Below are 22,026 nucleotides of genomic sequence, written 5' to 3'. Positions count from 1 at the left end.
ACTGGATGTAAACAGAGGAGGAGGCAGCTTCAGCCCACTCCACGGGGGACACAGAGTGAGCGAGAAGCACAGCGGTGTCAGCGGTTCTGCTATACACGGGTGCACCCCTCTGGCGGGTGTGACCCGGGTGCGGCCCGCACCCCCCGCTCCTACCTTGCAACGCCACTGCAAATAAATATCTGAAAAGTGTGGCGTTGGCATTTTTATTCAGCCCCCTTTATTCTGATACCCCTAACTAAAATCTAGTGGAACCAATTGTCTTCAGAAGTCACCTAATTAGTAAATAGAGTCCACCTGTGTGTCATTTAATCTCAGCATAAATACAGCTGTTCTGTCCTTTTTTCCCCACAAATAGAGTTTTCTTTTGGTGGCATTTGATCACCTCTGCATTTTTTATTTTTTGCGCTATAAGCAAAAAAAAAAAGACTATTTATTAAAAAAAAAGCAATATTTTTTACTTTCCGCTATAAAACATATCCAATAAAATATTTTTAAAAATCAAATTTTTTCATCAATTTAGGCCAATATGTATTCTGCTACATAGTTTTGGTAAAAAAAAATCCCAATAAGTGTATATTGATTGGTTTGTGCAAAAGTTATAGCGTCTACAAACTATGGGATATATTTATGGAATTTTTATTATTTTTTACTAGTAATGGCGGTGATTAGAGACTTATAGCGGGACTGCAACATCAATACAGTGATCAGTGCTACAAAATATGCTCTGTCACTGTACTAATGACACTGGCAGGGAAGCGGTTAACAACAGGGGCAATGTATATGTACAGTATACGGTCGGCAAGCAGTTAACACAAGGCACTTACTCTATATTGCCAGCTGCATGTTGCTTCTGAGTTGTGTTGCTTCAATGTTGCTAATGCAGTGCAAGCATGTGTGTGCTTAATAACAGGTACAATAGGAGCAGAGCTAGGAAGAGGAGCACCAATCAACTTGCCACACACAGGCTGGGCCCTGGCCACTGGCAATCAGCATGTAGGTGTAGCGCTGGTAGATTTTTAAATCTAGTGGGTTACTTGTTAGGTGAAGTTAGATTTGCCTCTGTTCCAGCTTGGCTGAGTTGCGTGTAGTTCCACACTGTGCCAGTGGGTGTCGTTGTCACCATGGGCCAGTGTTGGAAAGGCAACGTGTTGAAGCATATGAGTGCTTCTCTGTCCCGGAGATAACTCGGTGAAGGTGGTCCTCCGAGTTGCATTCTGGGAGAGGGTATTTATGGGACAGACGCCATGTTTAGGGGTTCATTTTCAGCCACCTGCTGGCCCTCCTGGCTGACAGGTATGCATTAGGAATACCACCTCGTGGTCCTCCGTTCCGGAGGCCCACGTCGCTGCAGTGTGTGGGTGGGCCCAGAAGCCTGTCTGGGGCCTACCACAGCAGCAGAGGAATGGTCCTGGGCTGTCTATCCTGAGTGAAGAAGCTGGACAACTGAGGAGATCCCAGGGGAGGACCCGTCATGGAAGGATCATGCAGAGTGCTGGTCTGGAGAGGGGCCTCAGTTGGAGGACGTATCCTGAAGTAATCTTACTGCATAGTACTGCCGGGTTGGCTTAAAGGTTCAAGTGCTGTGTCTGACATTCATCGTAAACCATTACATCCTGTGGCAGAGGATCGTATGGGTTTTGTTCCAAACAAGTCTGTAGCAGAGACTTTTGTTCGTGCTATGTACTGGCTGCTAGGCAAGTGAGAGAGGCCTATCCAGGCGGGCAAAGATTGAATCCCACAAGGGGAGTGCATTCAACTACAAGTGTTCAATTCCTGATAATGCACTAAAGAATGCTAAGAAAAGGTATTTGAGCTTCCCTGCAATTTTCCTTCTACTTCTTTCCTGCTACTTCCTTTATTACCTGTTCATTAAAGCATTGGAAAAGATACTCAAGTGTTTGGTGCCTAGATCGTCCAGGGGTAAACTCACCGGGACCCTAGACCCGGTGAAACAGAGGTGGCGGAAGTGAAGGTAACAGCCCGCTTTAAACCAGCAGCTCCACCGAGAGTTATTGCTACATATGCAATAGTAAAGAACTCTGATTGGCAGTGGACACTCCACAGCAATGCCCTGTACTGGTGACGTCACCTCCTGCCTATACGTAATATATGTTTCCATTGGAGACCGCCAATCTTTCTCAAGGAAGACTGGTCAAGGGACACTACTTTCTTTATATACAGTACTCTCCTCTTCCACTCCATCCGCTAATTAACCCTTCACTGCCCAAATGACTGCAGCAGGCAAACATATCATCTAGGAAAGCCTCATATAATAATGCATTCATATATCATAATACTGTTGTAAAGCGCTGCGCAAATTGCCGGTGCTATTTAAATCCTGTATAATAATAATCATAATAAAATTAGAGAAAAAGTGGACTGATAGCGATAAGGTGAGAAAAAAGAAAAAAAAGACATTTCTAAAAATGAATATATATATATATATATATATATATATATATATATATATATATATATATATATATATATATATATATATATATATATATATATATATATATATATATATATATATATTATGTATGGGTTTGTGTATGAGTTTTATGCACACTTACAATATACATAAAATAAAATAAAGCAAAATAAAACATTTTTATTCATATCAATACAGTATATTAAAAAGGTACAAATATATATACATATATATATATATATATATATATATATATATATATATATATATATATCTTTATAAATGTAAAATGATAAAATCTCCCATCTGTGTAAAAACTGGGACTGGAACTGATGACTCCAGTGCTACTAGGCAGTATACAGTATCTCACATAAGTGAGTACACTCCTCACATTTTTGTAAATATTTTATTCCAACTTTTCATGTGACAACACTGAAGAAATGACACGTTGCTACAATGTAAAGTAGTGAGTGTACAGCTTGTATAACAGTATAAATTTGCTGTCCCCTCAAAAAAACTCAACACAGTCATTAATGTCTAAACCACTGGCAACAAAAGTGAGTATACCCCTAAATAAAAATGTACAAATTGGGCTCAAATAGCCATTTTCCCTCCCCGGTGTCATGTGACTCATTAGTATTACAAGGTCTCAGGTGTGAATGGGGAGCAGGTGTGTTAAATTTGGTGTTATCGCTCTCACTCTCTCATACTGGTCACTGGAAGTTCAACATGGCACCTCATGGCAAAAAATTCTCTGAGGATCTGAAAATGTCCAAATACGGCCCAAAGTGTCAATATTTTTTGTGGCCACCATTATTTTTCCAGCATTGCCTTAACCCTCTTAGGCATGGAGTTCACCAGAGCTTCACAGGTTGCCACTGGATTCCTCTTCCACTCCTCCATGATGTCATCACGGAGCTGGTGGATGTTAGAGACCTTGCACTCCTCCACCTTCCATTTGAGGATGCCCCACAGATGCTCAATAGGGTTTAGTTCTGGAGACATGCTTGGCCAGTCCATCACCTTTACCCTCAGCTTCTTTAGCAAGATAGTGGTCATCTTGGAGGTATGTTTGGGGTCGTTATCATGTTGGAATACTGCCCTGCAGCCAAGTCTTCGAAGGAACGGGACCATGCTCTGCTTCAGTATGTCACAGTACATGTTGGCATTCACGGTTCTCTCAATGAACTGTAGCTCCCCAGTGTTGGCAGCACTCATGCAGCCCCAGACCATGACACTCCCACCACCATGCTTGACTGTAGGCAAGACACACTTGTCTTTGTACTCCCCACCTGGTTTCCACCAAACACGCTTGACACCATGTGAACCAAATAAGTTTATCTTGGTCTCATCAGACCACAGGACATGGTTCTAGTAATCCATGTCCTTAGTCTGCTTGTCTTCAGCAAACTGTTTGTGGGCTTTCTTGTGCATCATCTTTAGAAGAGGCTTCCTTCTGGGACAACAGCCATGCAGACCAATTTGATGCAGTGTGCGGCGTATGGTTTGAGCACTGACAGGCTGACCCCCCATCACTTCAACCTCTGCAGCAATGCTGGCAGCACTCATATGTCTATTTCCCAAAGACAGCCTCTGGTTATGACGCTGAGCACCTGCACTCAACTTCTTTGGTCGACCATGCCAAGGCCTAATCTGAGTGGAACCTGTCCTGTTAAACCACTGTATGGTCCTGGCCATCGTGCTGCAGCTCAGTTTCAGGGTCTTGGCAATCTTCTTATAGCCTATGCCATCTTTATGTAGAGCAACAATTCTTTTTTTCAGATCCTCAGAGAATTTTTTGCCATGAGGTGCCATGTTGAACTTCCAGTGACCAGTATGAGAGAGTGAGAGCGATAACACCAAATTTAACACACCTGCTCCCCATTCACACCTGAGACCTTGTAATACTAATGAGTCACATGACGCCGGGGAGGGAAAATGGCTATTTGAGCCCAATTTGTACATTTTTATTTAGGGGTGTACTCACTTTTGTTGCCAGCGGTTTAGACATTAATGGCTGTGTGTTGAGTTATTTTGAGGGGGCAGCAAATTTATACTGTTATACAAGCTGTACACTCACTACTTTACATTGTAACAAAGTGTCATTTCTTCAGTGTTGTCACATGAAAAGATAGAATAAAATATTTACAAAAAATACACATACATATACACACACAAGTATCTAAAAACATACATACAATTCTTAACACTACAAAGTATCTTAGTCTGATAACATCAGTGTTGGTTTACTGTCTACACATTAATCAACACATTAATTAAAAGCAAACAATTTGATGTCCAGATTCATCCCAAATACTAATACAGGTCCTATGCATCCCAAATACTAATAAAACAACCACTATCATGCAAAAAATACATAGCACAGACTATATAAACTCTACAGAATGCACAAAGCAATGTAAAGATCTAAGATCTCAAAACATATACAGTACATATAAATTATATTCTTTTATATAAAATATTTTTTTTCATATGATAAACTCAAATATATATATATAAATATGTATACTGTATATCCAAAACTAGTTTTGTGGTTGCAGGACAGAAAACTGCATAATCTATGGCCAGCTTTTGTTTATACTTGCAACTGGAGATGCTATAAAAACAGGAGGTTGTTACTACCCTAAATATAGGAGTTCAGCTTTAACTCACATATATATATATATACATAATGAATCTACAGAGCGGTGTACTTCATAAGATGGAGAAAATTTGTTTTTTTTTTTTGGACCTACCATAAAATATTTTTCTCCCATGTTCATTGAAGGACCTTCCCCATTATAGGTGCTCATTTTTGGATGTACCTTTTGCCACAGTTGAACATTATTTTTAAATAGGATGTTATTTTCCTCTACCTTTCTCATTGCCTTGTGAGCTAGTAGGGGGTACAGTCACTAGAGAGAACTGGCCTCTCTTTTATTTTGCATCATGTCCAATCCTCCTGTAGGCAGCAGTATACACACACAATGAATCTACAGTGCTTTGTCCTGTGAACATTAAAGGAGAAGTACATCCAAAGCTTGTTTAGCTGTACTTCTCCTATGGATCACAGTGCAGTTAGTTTTGAAGCCCGCTGTTGGCTGATGTCACAGAGCCAGTCCAGGCTCGGGAAAGATCGCAACCATATGGTTGGGATCCACCCACATGCCTGGACTGGCACCCAGCTCAGACTCTCAGTGAGCTGCTGAGAGCCTGAGCTGCCCTCTCCACAGCCCAGCGCTCCAGTGAGTGTGGAGGGGCAGAGCAGAGAGACAGTGACTGACAGTCTCCAGCTCTCTGCTCAGGGAGGGGTTTGATCGCTCAGCCAATGGGGGACAGGTGCAGCATCAGACTGATGCTGTATCCACCTAGGTAAGTATAATTCTAGAAAAAAAAAAACATTCCCATACTTCTCTTTTAAAGAAAAAGATTGGTGAGTAAAGAGAAATAATTTTAAACTAACCATGTACCTATAAAATGAAATAACACAAATCTGAATAATAGTAAAAGACCCACAAAGGAAACACACACACAAAAAAACTATAATGTATTGTTCATGGTAAAGTGGAACTAAACCTTCCTCTCCCCTGTTCAACTAAGGAAGCTGCCACCTTGGCCTCTGATTTGCAATTGTCATGATGCTGCACATGTTATCAGTTATGACACCAGCCATTTGATGGTTTGACAGTTTGGTTGAGAGCACAACCAATGTGTTACATTCCTGGCATGCTGGGAATATAACTGTTTTTGAAACCGATGGGTTTAGTTCCATTGTAATACCCAAAAACAAACTGCACAGTGCTGGTTTCCTTACTGAAGAAACAAAAATACCCTTCCACCACAACTATAACTGGAAACCTATGAAAAGTGACGCAAGGGTCAGAATCTCTGAAAACAGTTTCCTTTATTCAGAAGATGCAGGTGATTAAATATTTTAGTAAACTGTTACTGCAATAATGTCTTTGTGTCTTGATCAGATATTAAAATAGACAAATAAAGGGGCCAGTCCCCAACTAGTCCCTCTGGACAAATAGAGAGTATGGACTATTGCATTACAGATATAATTGATGTAAATTCACGTGAGTAAAAACTATATAACATTTTATTAAAACAAAATCAATTGTCAGAAACCATGAAATCAGGCCGAGACAGAGGTACCGTTAAATCACACTTGTTTAATAATAAAAGTAAAAAGAACAAACGTAGTCAAAACATAGCTAAAGTTCAGTAACCGGAACGGATAGTCAGCCGAGCCAGAAGTCAGGGATCAATGTAGTGGAACAGCAAGCAGGATCTGGAGCCAGATGGGATGTCAGCAAAGCAAGTCTTGAACAGGATCACAGGAGATTTCTGTGATGTTGACCAAGGCAAAGGCCAAGCTCCTCTGGACTGGACGGCTTAAAGTGGAGTTCCACCCACTTTTACAACTCTTCAGCATCCTTTACTAAACTGTACACTGTAAACGAATTGGATATTTAAAATTTTTTTTTCTCAGCACCTACTGTATATCTGCTGTATTCATTTTTCACTTCCTCCTCCCTGGCCGCGGCCCATCGCATCATTTCCTGTTTGCAATGCCTTCTTGGAAGGGGCAGCAACTTCCTCTGACACTGCCGTTGCTATGGAAACCTGACCTGAAACCTATTACACTGCATGTGCTGCACTGAGCATGTGCGAGATCTGCAAGGATGAGATCCAGGAAGAATTACAGTCTGGCTTCAGATGCCCACACTTAAGATGGCCACGGCCTGCTGTAAGTTTATAAAATAACAAACTACTGCTATAAACTAACTTCATTTCCCCTTTTTTCCCTCCCCTTCTTCTTCCTTCCCTTTTCTTCTCTGTTTTGACTCTCTCATCCCCCCCTTTTCCCTCCCCCCTCTTCCTCTCCTCCGCCCCCCCCCCCTTTTTTTTTCCTTCTCCTCTTTCTTATTCCTCTGTTTTTTTTTTGTTCCTCTTCTTTCCTTCTCCATTCTTTAGCTTCATTAATTCTGGATTTATTTTTAATCCCTTTCTTCCTCCTACTTTCCTTTTCTCTTATACTTTTTTTATTTTTTCCCTTTCTTTTTTATTTTCTTCTTTCTTCCTCTCCCTCATCTCATGTTGTATCAGGAAGTTTTTCATTTTTTTCAAACTACATGCATGTCCCCCCTGGTTGCCCCGGGGGAACTTTTATTGGCACAGTTACCTTGGCTGGGCATGGTCACAGGTAAGCAGCACTGCTCTCCTTTCCCCTACTTATATTTCTGTATCTCTGATTGATTTGTTTATTTTTACATTGAATGTTAATTATGCGTCCACACCTATTGCAGATTTTCTCCTGAAGAAGCGACATTGAGACCGCAAAACTAGTTGAGATATGTCATCTGTGAACAGTTATCCCAATGTGATCTTCCCTCCTTGGGGACCATTATACTGGTGATACTTCCCCATTGTTCCTAATGCATTTTTATGTATCCAATAATGTATGTCTTGCTTGATTTTATAATAATAAAATTATATATTGTTTTTACTCACGTGAATTTACATCATTTATATCTGTACCACAATAGTCCATACTCTCCTTTTGTCCTGAGAGACCAGTTGGGGACTGGCCCCTTTATTTGTCTATTTCAATCGATTTGGATGATGGTACTTTGTTGTTCTATTTATACCTTATTCTTTTCTTTTAGGGGTTATACAATTTTGATCAGATATTAGATGTGTTTCAAAATTTGTATTTAGGGCTTCTGTCCGCTGTGAACTCTCTGATGTAACAGAAGATTATTTTTCCCTGTAAAACATTTCCCACACTCTGAACATGAATACGGCTTCTCCCCTGTGTGAGTTCTCTTGTGATTCACAAAAGCTGAACTCGTAGTAAAACATTTCCCACACTCCGAACATGAATACGGCTTCTCCCCGGTGTGAGTTCTCTTGTGTTTAGCGAGAGTTGAACTCTCAGTAAAACACTTCCCGCACTCTGAACATGAATATGGCTTTACCCCGGTGTGAGTTCTCTGATGTTGGAGAAGACGGGCATTTATGTGAAAACTTTTACCACACTGGGAACAAGAATACGGCTTCTCGCCTGTGTGGATCCGTTGATGTAAAGTAAGATTTGACTTCTGGTTGAAACATTTCCCGCACTCTGAACATGAAAATGGCTTTTCTTCAGTGTGAGATCTTTCTTGGTTAATGAAGCACAATTTCCTAAGAAAACATTTCCCGCACACAGAACATGGCTTTTCCCCTGTGTAAGATCTGTGGTGTACGGTGAGCATTTCAGTCCTGGTAAAACATTTTCCACACATGTAACATGGAAACTTTCCCCCCGTTCTATGATCTGTATGATGGGTTATGGAGTGATTGAGAGAACCCCCACCATGTGTAGAGGAATCAGATGAGAGGTCTGCACTAGGAAGGACTGGACGGAGATTTGGGGTAATAAGGTTTTCTTCTTTGATATACTGTAGAATAATTATATTAATTTGGCTTTATAATCAAGATCTGTAAGTATGCAGTCTGGGTTCCCTTTTATGCTTTGACTTTGAAAAAGCTCACTCAGCTCAGCATAAGACAAATCTTGAAATAGCTAGGTTGTGTGCATGTCATTTCTGTGACAGTTGTTCTTCATGTGCAAAGTTAATGACTAAAAGGTCAGTAGGTCAGTGGATTCACAGATAAGAATATACTCAGTATATCTGTCATAGACTTTATTGTAAAGATCTTTTTAAAAGTAAAAACATATATTATCTATAATATAGTTAGTTATTTGATATAGTTATTTAATTAGTTAGCTAGATTGAGTTTGTGTGAAGTAATATATGTTTATATGTGTCCAATTATAGTTTAATATGCATTTGTAAGGTTTGGTACAGAATTGCATTTCTGTAGCTTAAAAGATATCCATTACAAGAATTCGGCCATTTGGAAAGGTCATTCACCTTTAGTTTTTTATAAGAAACTGTTGTGTGTTACTGACAATCAAAGAGGTTTAAGAGACGTGTCAGCTGTTGGCAAAGAGAATATTTAGAATAATCATGAATATGATCATTTCATTTTTAGTTCTAGCCGTATATGGCTATGACTTTAGTCTGCTGACTAGTTGATTTGAAATAGTATAAAAACAGAGTGACACTTCACTTCAGGACGCACGACACACGCACCACACACTTCACTACACTTCACTACACGACACAACACAACACATGTCCTATACTCACACACAGAAGGACTTCGCTACTTTTTCACACACATAAAGAAGAAGGACACACGCATCCTTACATTGAAGATGACATATTGTTTACATTAGGCCTAAATACAGCCTACCTCACAAACAGCTGCTAGAGTGGACATCTCTCTGACATAGAAAAGCACAAACGGAGCTGAGACATCTCTTGAACATTCTTGATACAAGTTTTTGTTATTATTTTTGTTTTACTACATCAAGCTGTAAGAAGAATTTAACTTTGTATATTTTCAAGTTGTTGCCAAGTGTGACCAAATAAACTCACACTTTGTTTTAAGACAGCCTGGCTACTGAACTTTGGAACAAAACGCCTAAGACACTGTTGACATAACACGTGTCTGAGAGGAGAAGGTTTTTACACCCTCTCCACATTTTTACATATACTTTAGTGGAATGTACCCCATGTTGTTTCTGATGTGTTGTCTCTCTGGAATAAATAAGATACAAAACAGAGTGGGAACAGTTACAGAACCATTTAACAAAAATGTTCTCTGAAATAAAATAGCTATTAACAAAATATTTTTATATTACGCTTTAAAAATAAAATTTGATGATAGAAAGGCTTTTATTGCAGAACCAACTCTGTAAGGGCTTGTTTACGCTTGCTTCAAAATGTGGCATTGGACATGTTTTTTTTTAAAACACTCGAAATGCAGATCAAAGCTTCTGTCACTAAATAAAATGGTTACTTAACAGTCCTGTTCACACATTGTTTGCTTTTCTTCAAAAATTATACTCCATGTCGCTTTCTTGGTGCTTCAAAGCATCTCCAAAGCCTCCATAGAAGTCAATGACAACGCTGGCTAACAGCACCTGAAGCTTTTGAGGGGCTTTTATTCACCTTTAGCTTCACTTTGATTTGGAGGTTTTGCAGGTATCCCAGGATGCACGGGAAACCAACAAGCGAACCTTAAAGATGTCCATCAGCAGTCACTTCCAGTTCACGTGTATATATTCTGGAAGTGTCTTGTACAGACGTCACATCTGGTGTGCAGCGTGGAGCAACAGGAAGGTAAACGGGGTCCAGACTGAAATGGACCAACTAGCAGGCGGCACACGTGCTATGTACTATGGAAATGCTATAGCAGAATATGAGCGGGGACTAGAGAGAGAGGACTGAGCAGTGGAGGATTGGCAGAGCCGGGAGACCAGAGCAGGAGAAACTAGCAATGTGGTGAGCAGTGTGGGAGCAATATAGCGGGAGGTGAGCAGGGACCAGAGAGAGGAGGATCAGCAAACTAGAGGATAAGCAGAGCTGGGGGACCAGAGCAGGAGAAACTAGCAGATGTCACATGTGGTGAGCAGCATGGGAGCAATTTAGCGGGAGGTGAGTGGGGACCAGAGAGAGGAGGATCAGCAAACCAGAGGATCAGCAGAGTTGTGGGATTGGAGCAGGAGAAACTAGCATATGTCACATGTGGTGAGCAGCGTGGGAGCAAACTAGTGGAAGATAAGCGGGGACTGGAGAGAGGAGGATCAGCAAACCAGAGGATCAGCAGAGCTGGGGGTTATTACTGAGTGAGGATTCAGCAGAGATGGGGGTTCTACTGAGTGGAGGTACTACTGAGCTGGAGATCTACTGGGCCCCATTTAGGATCAGGAGTCAGGCTCAAAGACCAGTTGCTATAGCAGTAGCGGGACTACTATCAATCAGCAGGATAGGTACACAGTCAGTCACCCTGGTGGATGATGCAGGCTCACCTGAGGTGTGGAGTCTAAGTACTAACCGGTGTTCACCAAAGCTCCTGATGGTGAGGGTGGGTTTTGCTGCATGTACCAGGTAGTGGTCCTTAGGATCGCCCCACCAGGAGGTGAGCAAGACAGGGTCCAGTATCAAATATAGCAGGTAGAGATCAAGCAGAAGCGCAATCAGTAAACAAGCCAAAGGTCAGTAATGAGTAGTTGCATCAGACAGAAGCGTAGTCGAGGAACAAGCTAAGGGTCGATAACGAGTGGTACAAAATATAGACGGCAGCAGGGAAGACAAGAGCGAGATATTGGCTGGAGAGCACAATAATCTAGCAAACAGGAAGTGCAGAGACATGGCCTAAATCAGGAAGTTAATGGTAGGCGCAAAGAGTTCAAGATTCAGCAGAGGCACAAGGCAGGATCAGTCCAAATGATCAGAGAGGGTGTTGTCCAGCATCTCAGGTAGTTCAGCGAGAAGAGTCATTGCCAGACACAGCAGAGGTCCCAGGTTCAAGTCCAGTCCCTGACACTCTAGCTGGGAATCACTACTTCAGGATACTAGTACAGAACACAAACAGTTACTTTCACTTAACTGCATAATCAGCACCCCTCGCAGTAAAATCCAGGGTAGTTCTGCTGACAAGGGGGGACCACTGGAGGGATCTGAGGACACAGGGGTCACTCCATTGGGACTATATTACTCTGGTAGCAATTGGGGAGGTGTAGGAAGGTCAAGCCGGCTACTCGTTACCAGCTATAAAATGTAAGTCTTTATTGGCTACATAATAAAACACAACAGTATCACGAACGCGTTTCGGCTTAAAAAAAACGCCTTTCTTATAGTATGCGAGTTTTATCAGAAAGACATTAGCATGTTGCTGTTGCGTTTTATTATGTAGCCAGTAAAGACTTACATTTTATAGATGGTACCGAGGAGCTGGCTCGACCTTGGTTTGATTTCTACTATTGGAGTGTGGAGGCACTTTAGTCAACGCACCAGTTCCCAGCCACAAGATACTGTTTTTGCGGGTGAACGTGTATATTGTTGTCTTCCTACCGCAATTAGGGAGATGTTCCTCACAGTAGCTGGGTGTTTTGGAGAAGTTGTGTGTAGAGTGACCCCTGTGTCCTCAGATCCCTCCAGCCCCCCCCCCCCCCCCCCCTGTTACCAGAGCTACCCTAGACTTCACTGTGAGGGATGCTGTTTATGAGGATAAGTGAAAGTAACTGTTTGTGTTCTATATTAGATTCCTGAAGTAGTGATTCTCAGCTAGAGTCTCTGCTATTAGCGGGTCTTATACAGACAATGTTATGCAGCCACATGTTATCCTGATTGAGCTACAGTGAGTTTAGGCTCCTGGCCCACTGCCAACACACCAGTTCTCACATTGGAGGGCCTCTCATCTGGCTGCAGAGTACTTGTCCAGCTACCTCTGCCTCAACAGGTGTGGCCTCCCTGAATTGCCGAGGGAGGGAAGCAGAGAAGAGTATGTTCTCTGAGCATATCTGAGAACCCAAGGAGTTATGGAAAAAATGGGTTAAAGTAGCCCAGGCCAGCATCTGAGCATGGTAATTATTTTGGGCAACTACATCTCTATTAATAAAACACAGACCTAACTTGAGGAAATAAATAGGAGATACTAAGAGAAATAAACCACCAAGAGAGCTATGAGATGGTTATTGTACTGCATTTAGTGTTTATTCCTTACCTGTGCTGATCTCTGGAGGAACTTCCTCCTCTTTAATCCTTGCATGTCCTGCTTCCTCCTCAGCTTTGAGATCTCTCTGAGTCTCTCTAATGTCTATGGGGTCTGTGAATAAAGATGACTCTAGTGAGATGTATGAGAGACCCCAGAGAGTGTGTGTGGGGGGAGACTGGTCACATCTCTTGGCTGGTAACACACAATGACATGATGTGAGGAGGAGAGCCGGAGTCTAATAGAGGCTGATGGCTCCTGACTCCCCCACTGGGCACATACTGTCTCCTCATTACTGTCTACTGACAGAGGAGGGGGGGGAAGAAGAGATTGTTGTAGTGACTGAACAAGGAGAATCTGGGACTCTTCTCTGGATTTTTTCTCACCTCTGCTGATCTCTGGAGGGATTTGCTCCTCCTTAGAGCCCTTTCACACCGGGCCGCCCATAACGTCGGTGGTAAAACGCCGCTATTTTTAGCGGGTCTAACATGGCTCATCCCACCTCACAGATGGCTCTTCTCCATCTTCTATTTTAACAACAGTCAGGCCTTCATTCTGGATAAGATAAATGATGTTCTTTGCAACATTTGTATTATGATTAAGGTAAAAAATAATCTAAGCTTTTATTAGAACCATTAGTCCTATCTACTGGACGTTCCTGAGGAATCTCCTTATGTTCCTGTGTGGAGTCATGTGAATACAGAGGACGGGAACATCTCTCTGGGGGATTTCTGATTCTGGATCCATCTGTAGGAAACACACACACTGACTGAATACATTGTTTCTGTGTCTTTAAATCAGAAGAAGGGATGAGCTCAGGCTCCTCGTCCGAACCCATTTTGATTGAGCCCGCCTGGAATCTGTCATCTGTACCAGGTGACAGCTTCTTGGCAGGCTTAGCCATGTGGGTTTGGACTAGGATCTGAACTCAATCAAGCTTATCCCTAATCTGAAGATGTGCGTATCTAGGTGGATCCTCAATACTCTTCTCTCCTTTACAAGAAATTAAAATCTGCTCTTACCCGGTGATGTGAGGGGCGGCCGGTTCTCCATTATGTCGTCCTTATAGAGATCCTTGTGTCCTAAATTGTTCCCTTCTTCTATGCCAAATGAGACAGTGACTTCCTGACACCTTATAGGAACCTGACACACACAATGATACAGTCACCATCCAGACACATCCCTTGTCTGTTACTGGATAATGTCCCAGAATTCCCGACACCGCTCACCTCTCCTTCTAGCAGCTTAATGATCTTCTGGGTGACTTCTAGAATCTTCTTGTCATTGTTTGGGAAAGTCAGAAGCTTCATCATGGGGCTTTGTTTCCTACTCCAACTTTGTGACACATGAGTCATGTGGTCATTAGATGGCTTCTTCACTATAATGCATTCCTGTAATTTAAGAGGGAAATAAATGTTACTGCATAGAGAAAATAACTCATCTCTCCCTATAAATCATATATTATATCTAAGATTTCCCAAAATTTCTCACCACTCTAGTCAGCTCTGTGTTTTTTAAATTGTGATAAGAATTATGTTATGTGCCACTTCCAGAATCCTCCTCACCTCTCCGGTCAGGTCTGTGTTTTACTAATAGAGATAAGAGAGATGTCATGTGATTTCCCAGAATTCTCCTCTCACCTCTCTGGTCAGGTCTGTGTGTTATTAAAGTGGAGTTCCACCCGCATTTTTAATTTTTTTTAAAGGCACTTGTTCTTCTGGTATGAATCACATTCTCTAATAGATGTTATTAAACCTGGCGTTGTATTACATGTTTTCTTTTTAAACTAACCTTTGTCTTCTCTGTGCTGCATGCTTCCATCTTGATTGTGGGCATGCAAAGTCCACTAGTGCTCTTTTCCAGGATATTGTGCTGCTGGCTATCCAGCATGCACCTCCCCCGATCTTGCACATGCGCATTACACATGGGCACAGCATAGAAATTGTCTCAGGTTGCCATCACAACGGGTATCGTCGGAGGAAGTGCCCTCCCCGTTGTTATGGCAATTAACCTAATCTATCAATCTTCACGGACTCCTGGGAATCATGACACACATCTCCCAGGAGCCAGCGCGCTGCAGGAGGTGACGTAAATTGCCGCGGACGAGGAAATAGGAAGAAAGATTAAAAGCCATGAAAGCAAGGTAAAGGAGAAAAAAATGCAGAAATGCCCATAGCTGTTTTTTTAGGCCTGTATGAAGCTCATGGTAGTTCAAAGAAGGAAGCTCCACTCCAGGTGAGCAATCACTGCAGTCCGAATAGTGCTGGGTGCAATACCACGGCTCACCACCGAAGATCAAGGAATAGAAGAAAACGGCTGCACACCAAAGAATTAATCCAACGTGTTTAATTCCAAAACATGACAATTGGCAGCCGTTCAGTGTGAAATGCGTCACCTCCTGGGTCCTGTAACCTTGTCCTTGTGGCTGTCAATTGTCAAGTTTTGGAATTAAACATGTTGGGTTAATTCTTTGGTGTGCAGCCGTTTTCTTCTGTTCATTGAAGCTGATATTGATGAAATGATAGGTGTATAGATGAAAATGTGGGTGGAACTCTGTTTTAATAGAGATAAGAGTGGTGTCATGTGACCTCCCAGAATCCTCCTCACCTCTCCGGTCAGGTCTGTGTCTTATTAATAGAGATAAGAGTGATGTCATGTGACCTCCCAGACTCCTCCTCACCTCTCCGGTCAGCTCTGTGTTTTATTAATAGAGATAAGAGTGATATCATGTGATCTCCCAGAATCCTCCTCACCTCTCCGGTCAGTTCTGTGTTCTATTAATAGAGATAAGAGTGATGTCATGTGACCTCCCAGACTCCTCCTCACCTCTCCGGTCAGTTCTGTGTTCTATTAATAGAGATAAGAGTGATGTCATGTGACCTCCCAGAATTCTCCTCACCTCTCCGGTCAGCAGGTAGATGATCTCCAAGGTGAGGTTTAATATCCTCTTGCTCATGTGACTATTCTCCTTTTCCATCTAATCTGTTTGATAGGTTTCCTTTTACTAATTTTGCCTTCCCTTTCCCTGTAACATGACAAACCAATGTGAACATTAAACAAACAAAAAAATAAACATATAAATATGCACTGTATACTGTACATGCAATATATAAAGTTGTCTTTATTATAAATCGAATGAGAGGACAACCAAGGAGACATAAAGCTAAAAAGAAATGTGAAAGACAATCAAATAATGCAGCATCCACAGAGATGAAGAGAACCTGTCATTCCTAGGGAAACACACATGTAAATTTAAATATTTAACACATGTATCGTGTTCGTAACATTATTGCACACCTCTCTGTCTGCAGCCCATCGTACAGTGCCTTGAAAAAGTATTCATACCCCTTGACATTTTCCACATTTTGTCATGTTACAACCAAAAAGGTAAATACATTTTATTGGGATTTTATGTGATAGACCAACACAAAGTGGCACATATTGGGAAGCGGAAGGAAAATGATAAATGGTTTTCCAATTTTTTTTACAAATAAATATGTGAAAAGTGTGGCGTGCATTTGTATTTAGCCCCTTTTACTGTCATACCTCTAATTAAGATCTAGTGGAAGCAATTGCCCTCAGAAGTCACCTAATTAGTAAATAGAGTCCACCTGTGTGGATTTAATCTCAGTATAAATGCAGATGTTCTGTGAAAATCTCAGAGGTTTGTTGGAGAACCTTAGTGAACAAACAGCATCATGAAGGCCAAGGAACACACCAGACAGGTCAGGTATTAAGTTGTAGAGAAGTTTAAAGCAGGGTTAGGTTATAAAAAAAATATCCCGAGCTTTGGACATCTCCTGGAGCACTGTTCAATTCATCATCCGAAAAGGGAAAGGGTATGGCACAACTGCAAACCTACCAAGACATGGCTGTCCACCTAAACTGACAGGCCGGGCAAGAAGAGTATTAATCAGAGAAGCAGCCAAGAGGCCCATGGTAACTCTGGAGGAGCTGCAGAGATCCACAGCTCAGGTGGGAGAATCTGTCCACAGGACAACTATTAGTCGTGCTCTCCACAAATCTGACCTTTAAGGAAGAGTGGCAAGAAGAAAGCCTTAGTTGAAAGAAAGCCATAAGAAGTCCCATTTGCAGTTTGCAGAAGCCATGTGGGGGACACAGAAAACATGTGGAAGAAGGTGCTCTGGTCAGATGAGACCAAAATTGAACTTTTTGGCCTAAAAGCAAAACGCTAAGTGTGGCAGAAAACTAACATTGCACATCACCCTGAACACACCATCCCCACCGTGAAACATGATGGCGGCAGCATCATGTTGCTGGGATGCTTTTTTCAGCAGGGACAGGGAAGCTGGTCAGAGTTGGTGGAAAAATGGATGGAGGCAAATACAGGGCAATCTTGGGAAAAAACCTATTAGAGTCTGCAAAAGACTTGAGACTGGGGTGGAGGTTCACCTTCCAACAGGACAACGACCTTAAACATACAGCCAGAGCTACAATGGAATGGTTTAGATCAAAGCATATTCATGTGTTAGAATGGCCCAGTCAAAGTCCAGACCTAAATCCAATTGAGAATCTGTGGCAAGACTTGAAAATTGCTATTCACAGACGCTCTCCATCCAATTTGACAGAGCTTGAGCTATTTTGCAAAGAAGAATGGGCAAAAATTTCACTCTAGATGTGCAAAGCTGGTAGAGACATCCCCAAAAAAACTTGCAGCTGTAATTGCAGAAGAGGAAGAAGTGAGGGAATAAAGGGAGGAGGAGGTGATGAAAGAGAAAGAGGTGAAGGAAGAAAAGGAGGAGGTGAAGAAAGAGGAAGAGGGTAAGGAATAAAGGGAGGAGAAGGCGAAGAAAGAGGAACAGGGAGTAGAGGGAGGAGGATGTGGGGGAAGGAGAGGCGAAGGAGGGGAGGGGGGCAGGGAGGAAGATGTTGAGGAGGATATAGAGAAAAGTGAAGAGTTGGAGGAAGAGGAGATGAGGAGTAGAGGGAGGTGGAGGAGGGAGAAGTGAAGCAGGAGGTGGGAACATAGGGAGGAAGATGGGGGGAGTGTGGAGGAGAAGCAGGAGGTGGAGGAGATAGAGGTGAAGGAGGGGGGGGGTGGAGGTAAAAGAATGTGGAGGAGGAAGAGGTGAAGAAGGAACGGGAGGAGGAAGCAAAGAAAGGAGGAGTAGGATGTGGAGGAGGGAGAGATGAAGGAGAATAGGGGAGTAGAAGGGAGGAGGAAGAGGTAAAGGAGAGGGAGTAGATGCATGAACATGTGAAAGAGGATGAGGTGAAGAAGAAAGGGGAGGAGGAGGTGGAGAAGGAAGAAGGGGGAGGAGTAGAGGGATGAGGAGTAGCAGAGGGAGGAGGTGAATAAGGAGGAGGAGGTGAAGAAAGAGAAAGAGGTTAAGGGGAGGATGAGTAGAGGAAGGAGCTGAAGAAGGAGGATAAGGTGAAGGAAGAAGGAAGGAGAAGTAGAGGGAGGAGGAAGCTAAGAAAAAGGAAGAGGTGAAGGAAGAAGGAGTAGAGGGAGGAGGAGGTGAAGGGAGAAGATGTAGAGGGAGGAGGTGAAGAAGGAGGAAGGGGCGAAGAAAAACAGGGAATTAGGAGTTGGAGAAGGAGGAAGAGATGAATAAGGGATACTAGCTTCTGGTAGCACCTCTACCTCTCATACTAGCCCATTATGTTTCACTAATCAAACAAAAAGAGAGAAGGTTCCCCTAGAGGTGGACTTTAAAGGCACGTATATATAAAATATAGGAGAAGGTATGTAATACATAGAAAAGTTATTTATTCATTTCAGAAACATCTTAAAAACATCAACAAATATGACTATAACAAACAATAAAAGGAATGCGATTTATGCAATTATCCATATGTTGAATATTGATACCAATATCTTTGCACCCGACGCGTTTCGGAGATATTAAGCCTCCTTCTTCAGGGGTGGGTGTAGGTGTGAGTTATAGCGAAAGTTTATTGGTAATATGTAGGCTATCTTCGCATTCCAAACAAGGGGTTAAAAACAGAGGCGCTGACACTGTCTGCCCATCCAGCGTGTTTCCCGATTGTGATCAGTGCGGATTAATTATCATACCCATAGTCATAGTATTTCATATGTAGCAAGTATAACTAGGTAAAGGTATATATGAATAGGTATGACTCCTCAAACCAGAGGAAAAAGCCCACCTATGTGGGACATAAGGAAGTTTAAGACCTGAAGTTCCACTGGGGCCAGATGCGGGTCCTGATCCGGCTACTATAGGGGATTCAGGAAAGAGTGGTGGAAATAACTGGTCTAAGTATATGTATCCTGAGTGGTTTTGATATGCACTTGGTTGGACATCAGCTCAGACCGACAGCGTCCTGCACACAAGAGTTTCACTTACCTGCAACCGAAGCCCCTGGTGGCCGCATCCATCTTCGCCCCTCTTCTTTCCAGGGCCGCAGACTCTGTCTCTGTGACTGGCCGGATTTGCGTGACGTCACTCCCGCTCACATGCATCAGTCACGGCACTTGACTAGTGAAGAAACGGCTCGGAGGGTCGTTTCTTCACAGCGCATGCGCCGATGATGTCAGCGCAAGCGTCATTGGTAAATATCTCCTAAACCGTGCAGGTTTAGGAGATATTTTCAGTACCTACAGGTAAGCATTATTATAGGCTTACCTGTAGGGTAAAAGTGGTGTAACTAGGTTTATAACCACTTTAAATGATAATAATGATGGCAATAAATGACAATTGTACAATTAAATGACAATAAAGTGTATTTAAAAAAATAATTAATATAACTTACATGTGTATTTGCTGAAAAAAAAATTCCTCCTATATGTTTACTTTTGAAAGTGTTCCCTTTCCAAGAGCAAACATTTGTTATACTGTCTGCAGCTTACCAATTCTTAGATATAATGGCTGCTTTCGTTTTCTATTTTAGGCTTGCTTGTATTTTCACCTGGTGATCCAGCCAGGAAGTCTGTTGTTCTTCATCAGGCCAAGCTGCCCAGCAGATGTACCAGTTTACAGGGATGAGATGAACCATTTACCACTGACAGGGGTGCTTACAATGGTCACCTTTTATTTTTTTACATAAAACCTCCATCCAAAAAAGGAAAAAAAAAAATTTTGCTATAACTGATTATAAATGTTACATGGAGGTTGGCTAGTACATTTAACACTCTTCTCCCCCACCAGACTGACAATGCTGCTATCCAAAGGTTTCTGTTGCTTTTTCATGCAGAGTGGGGGCGCTCTAATACAGAAGGTGTGTTACCCAGCCAGATCACCAGCTGAAAACAGAGGGAAAAAAGCCTAAAAAAAAAAACGAAAAAAAAAACAAAAAACGAATGCGACCACCACATCTAATGATTTAACCACTTCCGGACCGCCCACCGCGTTGACGTTAAATACTGCTAGCTGCCATAACACCGGTATATTTTTACACAGTGGGCGATCCTCTTTCACAGTGATCCCAGCGAGGGATTAGCCATGAGATCATTTCCTCTGGACTCTCCTGTGCGATTGGAAAGCCGGAGATCAGATCTGGCGGTGGCGCCAGATTACCATAGAGCTGGCCATTGAACGGATGGCCCCCTGGACCTCTCTATGACCCTGGGAGGCCGGAAGCGACAACACTTCCGGCTCTAGCAGATGTAAACACTGCCAATTTTTTTTTCCCTGGAAAGCAAAGATCAATTTTATTTATTTTTTTTATCTCCTGCTTTTCAGGGTAAAAGAGATATCTGGGGTTATAGACCCCAGATGTCTCCATAAAGAAGACCTGTCGCCCTTATTCCTATTACAAGGGATGTTTACATTTCTTGTAATAGAAATAAAAATGATAAAAAAAAATGTAAAAAAAATTAAGGGACAGTGCAAAAATAAAATAAATAATATATATATATATTTTTAAGTGTTCCCGTCCCCTCACGCAGAAGCGAACACATACGTAGGTTGCATCCGCATGTGTAAACGGCATTTGCACGACATGTGAGGTATCGCCGCGAATGTTAGCATGAGAGTAATAAGTCTAGCAATAGACTTCCTCTGTAACTCTAAACTGGTAACCTGCAAACATTTTTAAAGCGTCGCCTATGGAGATTTTTAAGTACCGAAGTTTGGCACCATTTCACAAGTATGCACAACTTTAAAGTGTGACATGTTAGGTATCTATTTACTCAGCGTAACATCATCTTTTATATTTTACTAACAATATGGGTTATATATTGTGTTTTTTTTGCATTAAAATTCATTAAACGGTATTTTTTCCCCAAAAATTGCTGTGCAAATACCGTGTGACATAGAAAATTGAAACAATCGCCATTTTATTCCCTAGGGTCTCTGATATATATATATATATATATATATATATATATATATATATATATATATATATATAAAATGTTTGGGGGTTCTGAGTAATTTTCTAGCAAAAAAAAAAAAAAGATGATTTTTACATGTAAAATTGGCCTGGGTGGGAAGTGGATATTATCAGAAGTACTGATTATGCTGGGCACCTGCTGAGAGAGGCGGAGCTAGTGGGTGGAGAATTTTATATTCATTCTTCTGGCTTCCACCCTGTTTTGTTTTCTTACCTACAGGACAACCTGTGTGCTCTAAGCAGGACAAGTGACCTGACTGAAGTCAGATGACCGCCCCCTTCCCCCAGTCCATACAGACTGGACCTCCTCTATCTCTTTTTTCACTCATAATATGAATACATTATTACCTCCTCCTCACTGGCCACACACTCTGCAGCTGGAAGCTTCTTTCTGCTCTAAAAACTCATCTATCTACGTCTTCCTGGCTACAACAAAATGGCCGCCCTTCTCCTGCACTGAGAACATTTTCTCCTTTCACAAGGCAGATGGTGTTTCGTCAGATTTAGCGACCCGTCAAAATATGTAACAGAAGTGACGTTTCGTCGCCGCCATCTTGCTACACCCCTCACTCCTCCACAGTAAGGATACACTGAGAAGGGGGGGAAGTGGACATCTTGTTACACCCACCGGAGTTTTGCATTTTACACTTATTTTT

General features: G+C 42.0%; 1 protein-coding gene across 2 annotated transcripts; it reads right to left on the bottom strand.

Moving 5' to 3' along the window:
* Window positions 1-9,538: 9,538 nt before the first annotated feature.
* LOC141104647 (gastrula zinc finger protein XlCGF66.1-like) lies at window positions 9,539-21,900 on the bottom strand. 2 transcript variants are annotated; one of them, XM_073594310.1, is made up of 6 exons: window positions 21,719-21,891; window positions 15,951-16,076; window positions 14,281-14,442; window positions 14,074-14,194; window positions 13,064-13,165; window positions 9,560-10,092 (listed from the first exon to the last, which is right to left on the bottom strand). In XM_073594310.1, exons 2-6 carry the CDS (start codon window positions 16,026-16,028, stop codon window positions 10,040-10,042), a joined length of 516 nt encoding a protein of 171 aa, XP_073450411.1. In that variant the 5' UTR covers window positions 16,029-16,076; window positions 21,719-21,891; the 3' UTR covers window positions 9,560-10,039. The 2 variants fall into 2 exon arrangements, with proteins under 2 accessions (XP_073450412.1, XP_073450411.1); XM_073594311.1 differs by lacking the exon at window positions 13,064-13,165 and having other exon boundaries at window positions 9,539-10,092; window positions 21,719-21,900.
* Window positions 21,901-22,026: the final 126 nt, after the last annotated feature.

This window comes from Aquarana catesbeiana, linkage group LG08 (assembly GCF_042186555.1).
Source record: "Aquarana catesbeiana isolate 2022-GZ linkage group LG08, ASM4218655v1, whole genome shotgun sequence".
Lineage (NCBI taxonomy): Eukaryota > Metazoa > Chordata > Amphibia > Anura > Ranidae > Aquarana > Aquarana catesbeiana.
Note: the sequence above shows the minus strand (reverse complement) of the source record. Positions and strands in the feature narration are given on the sequence as shown.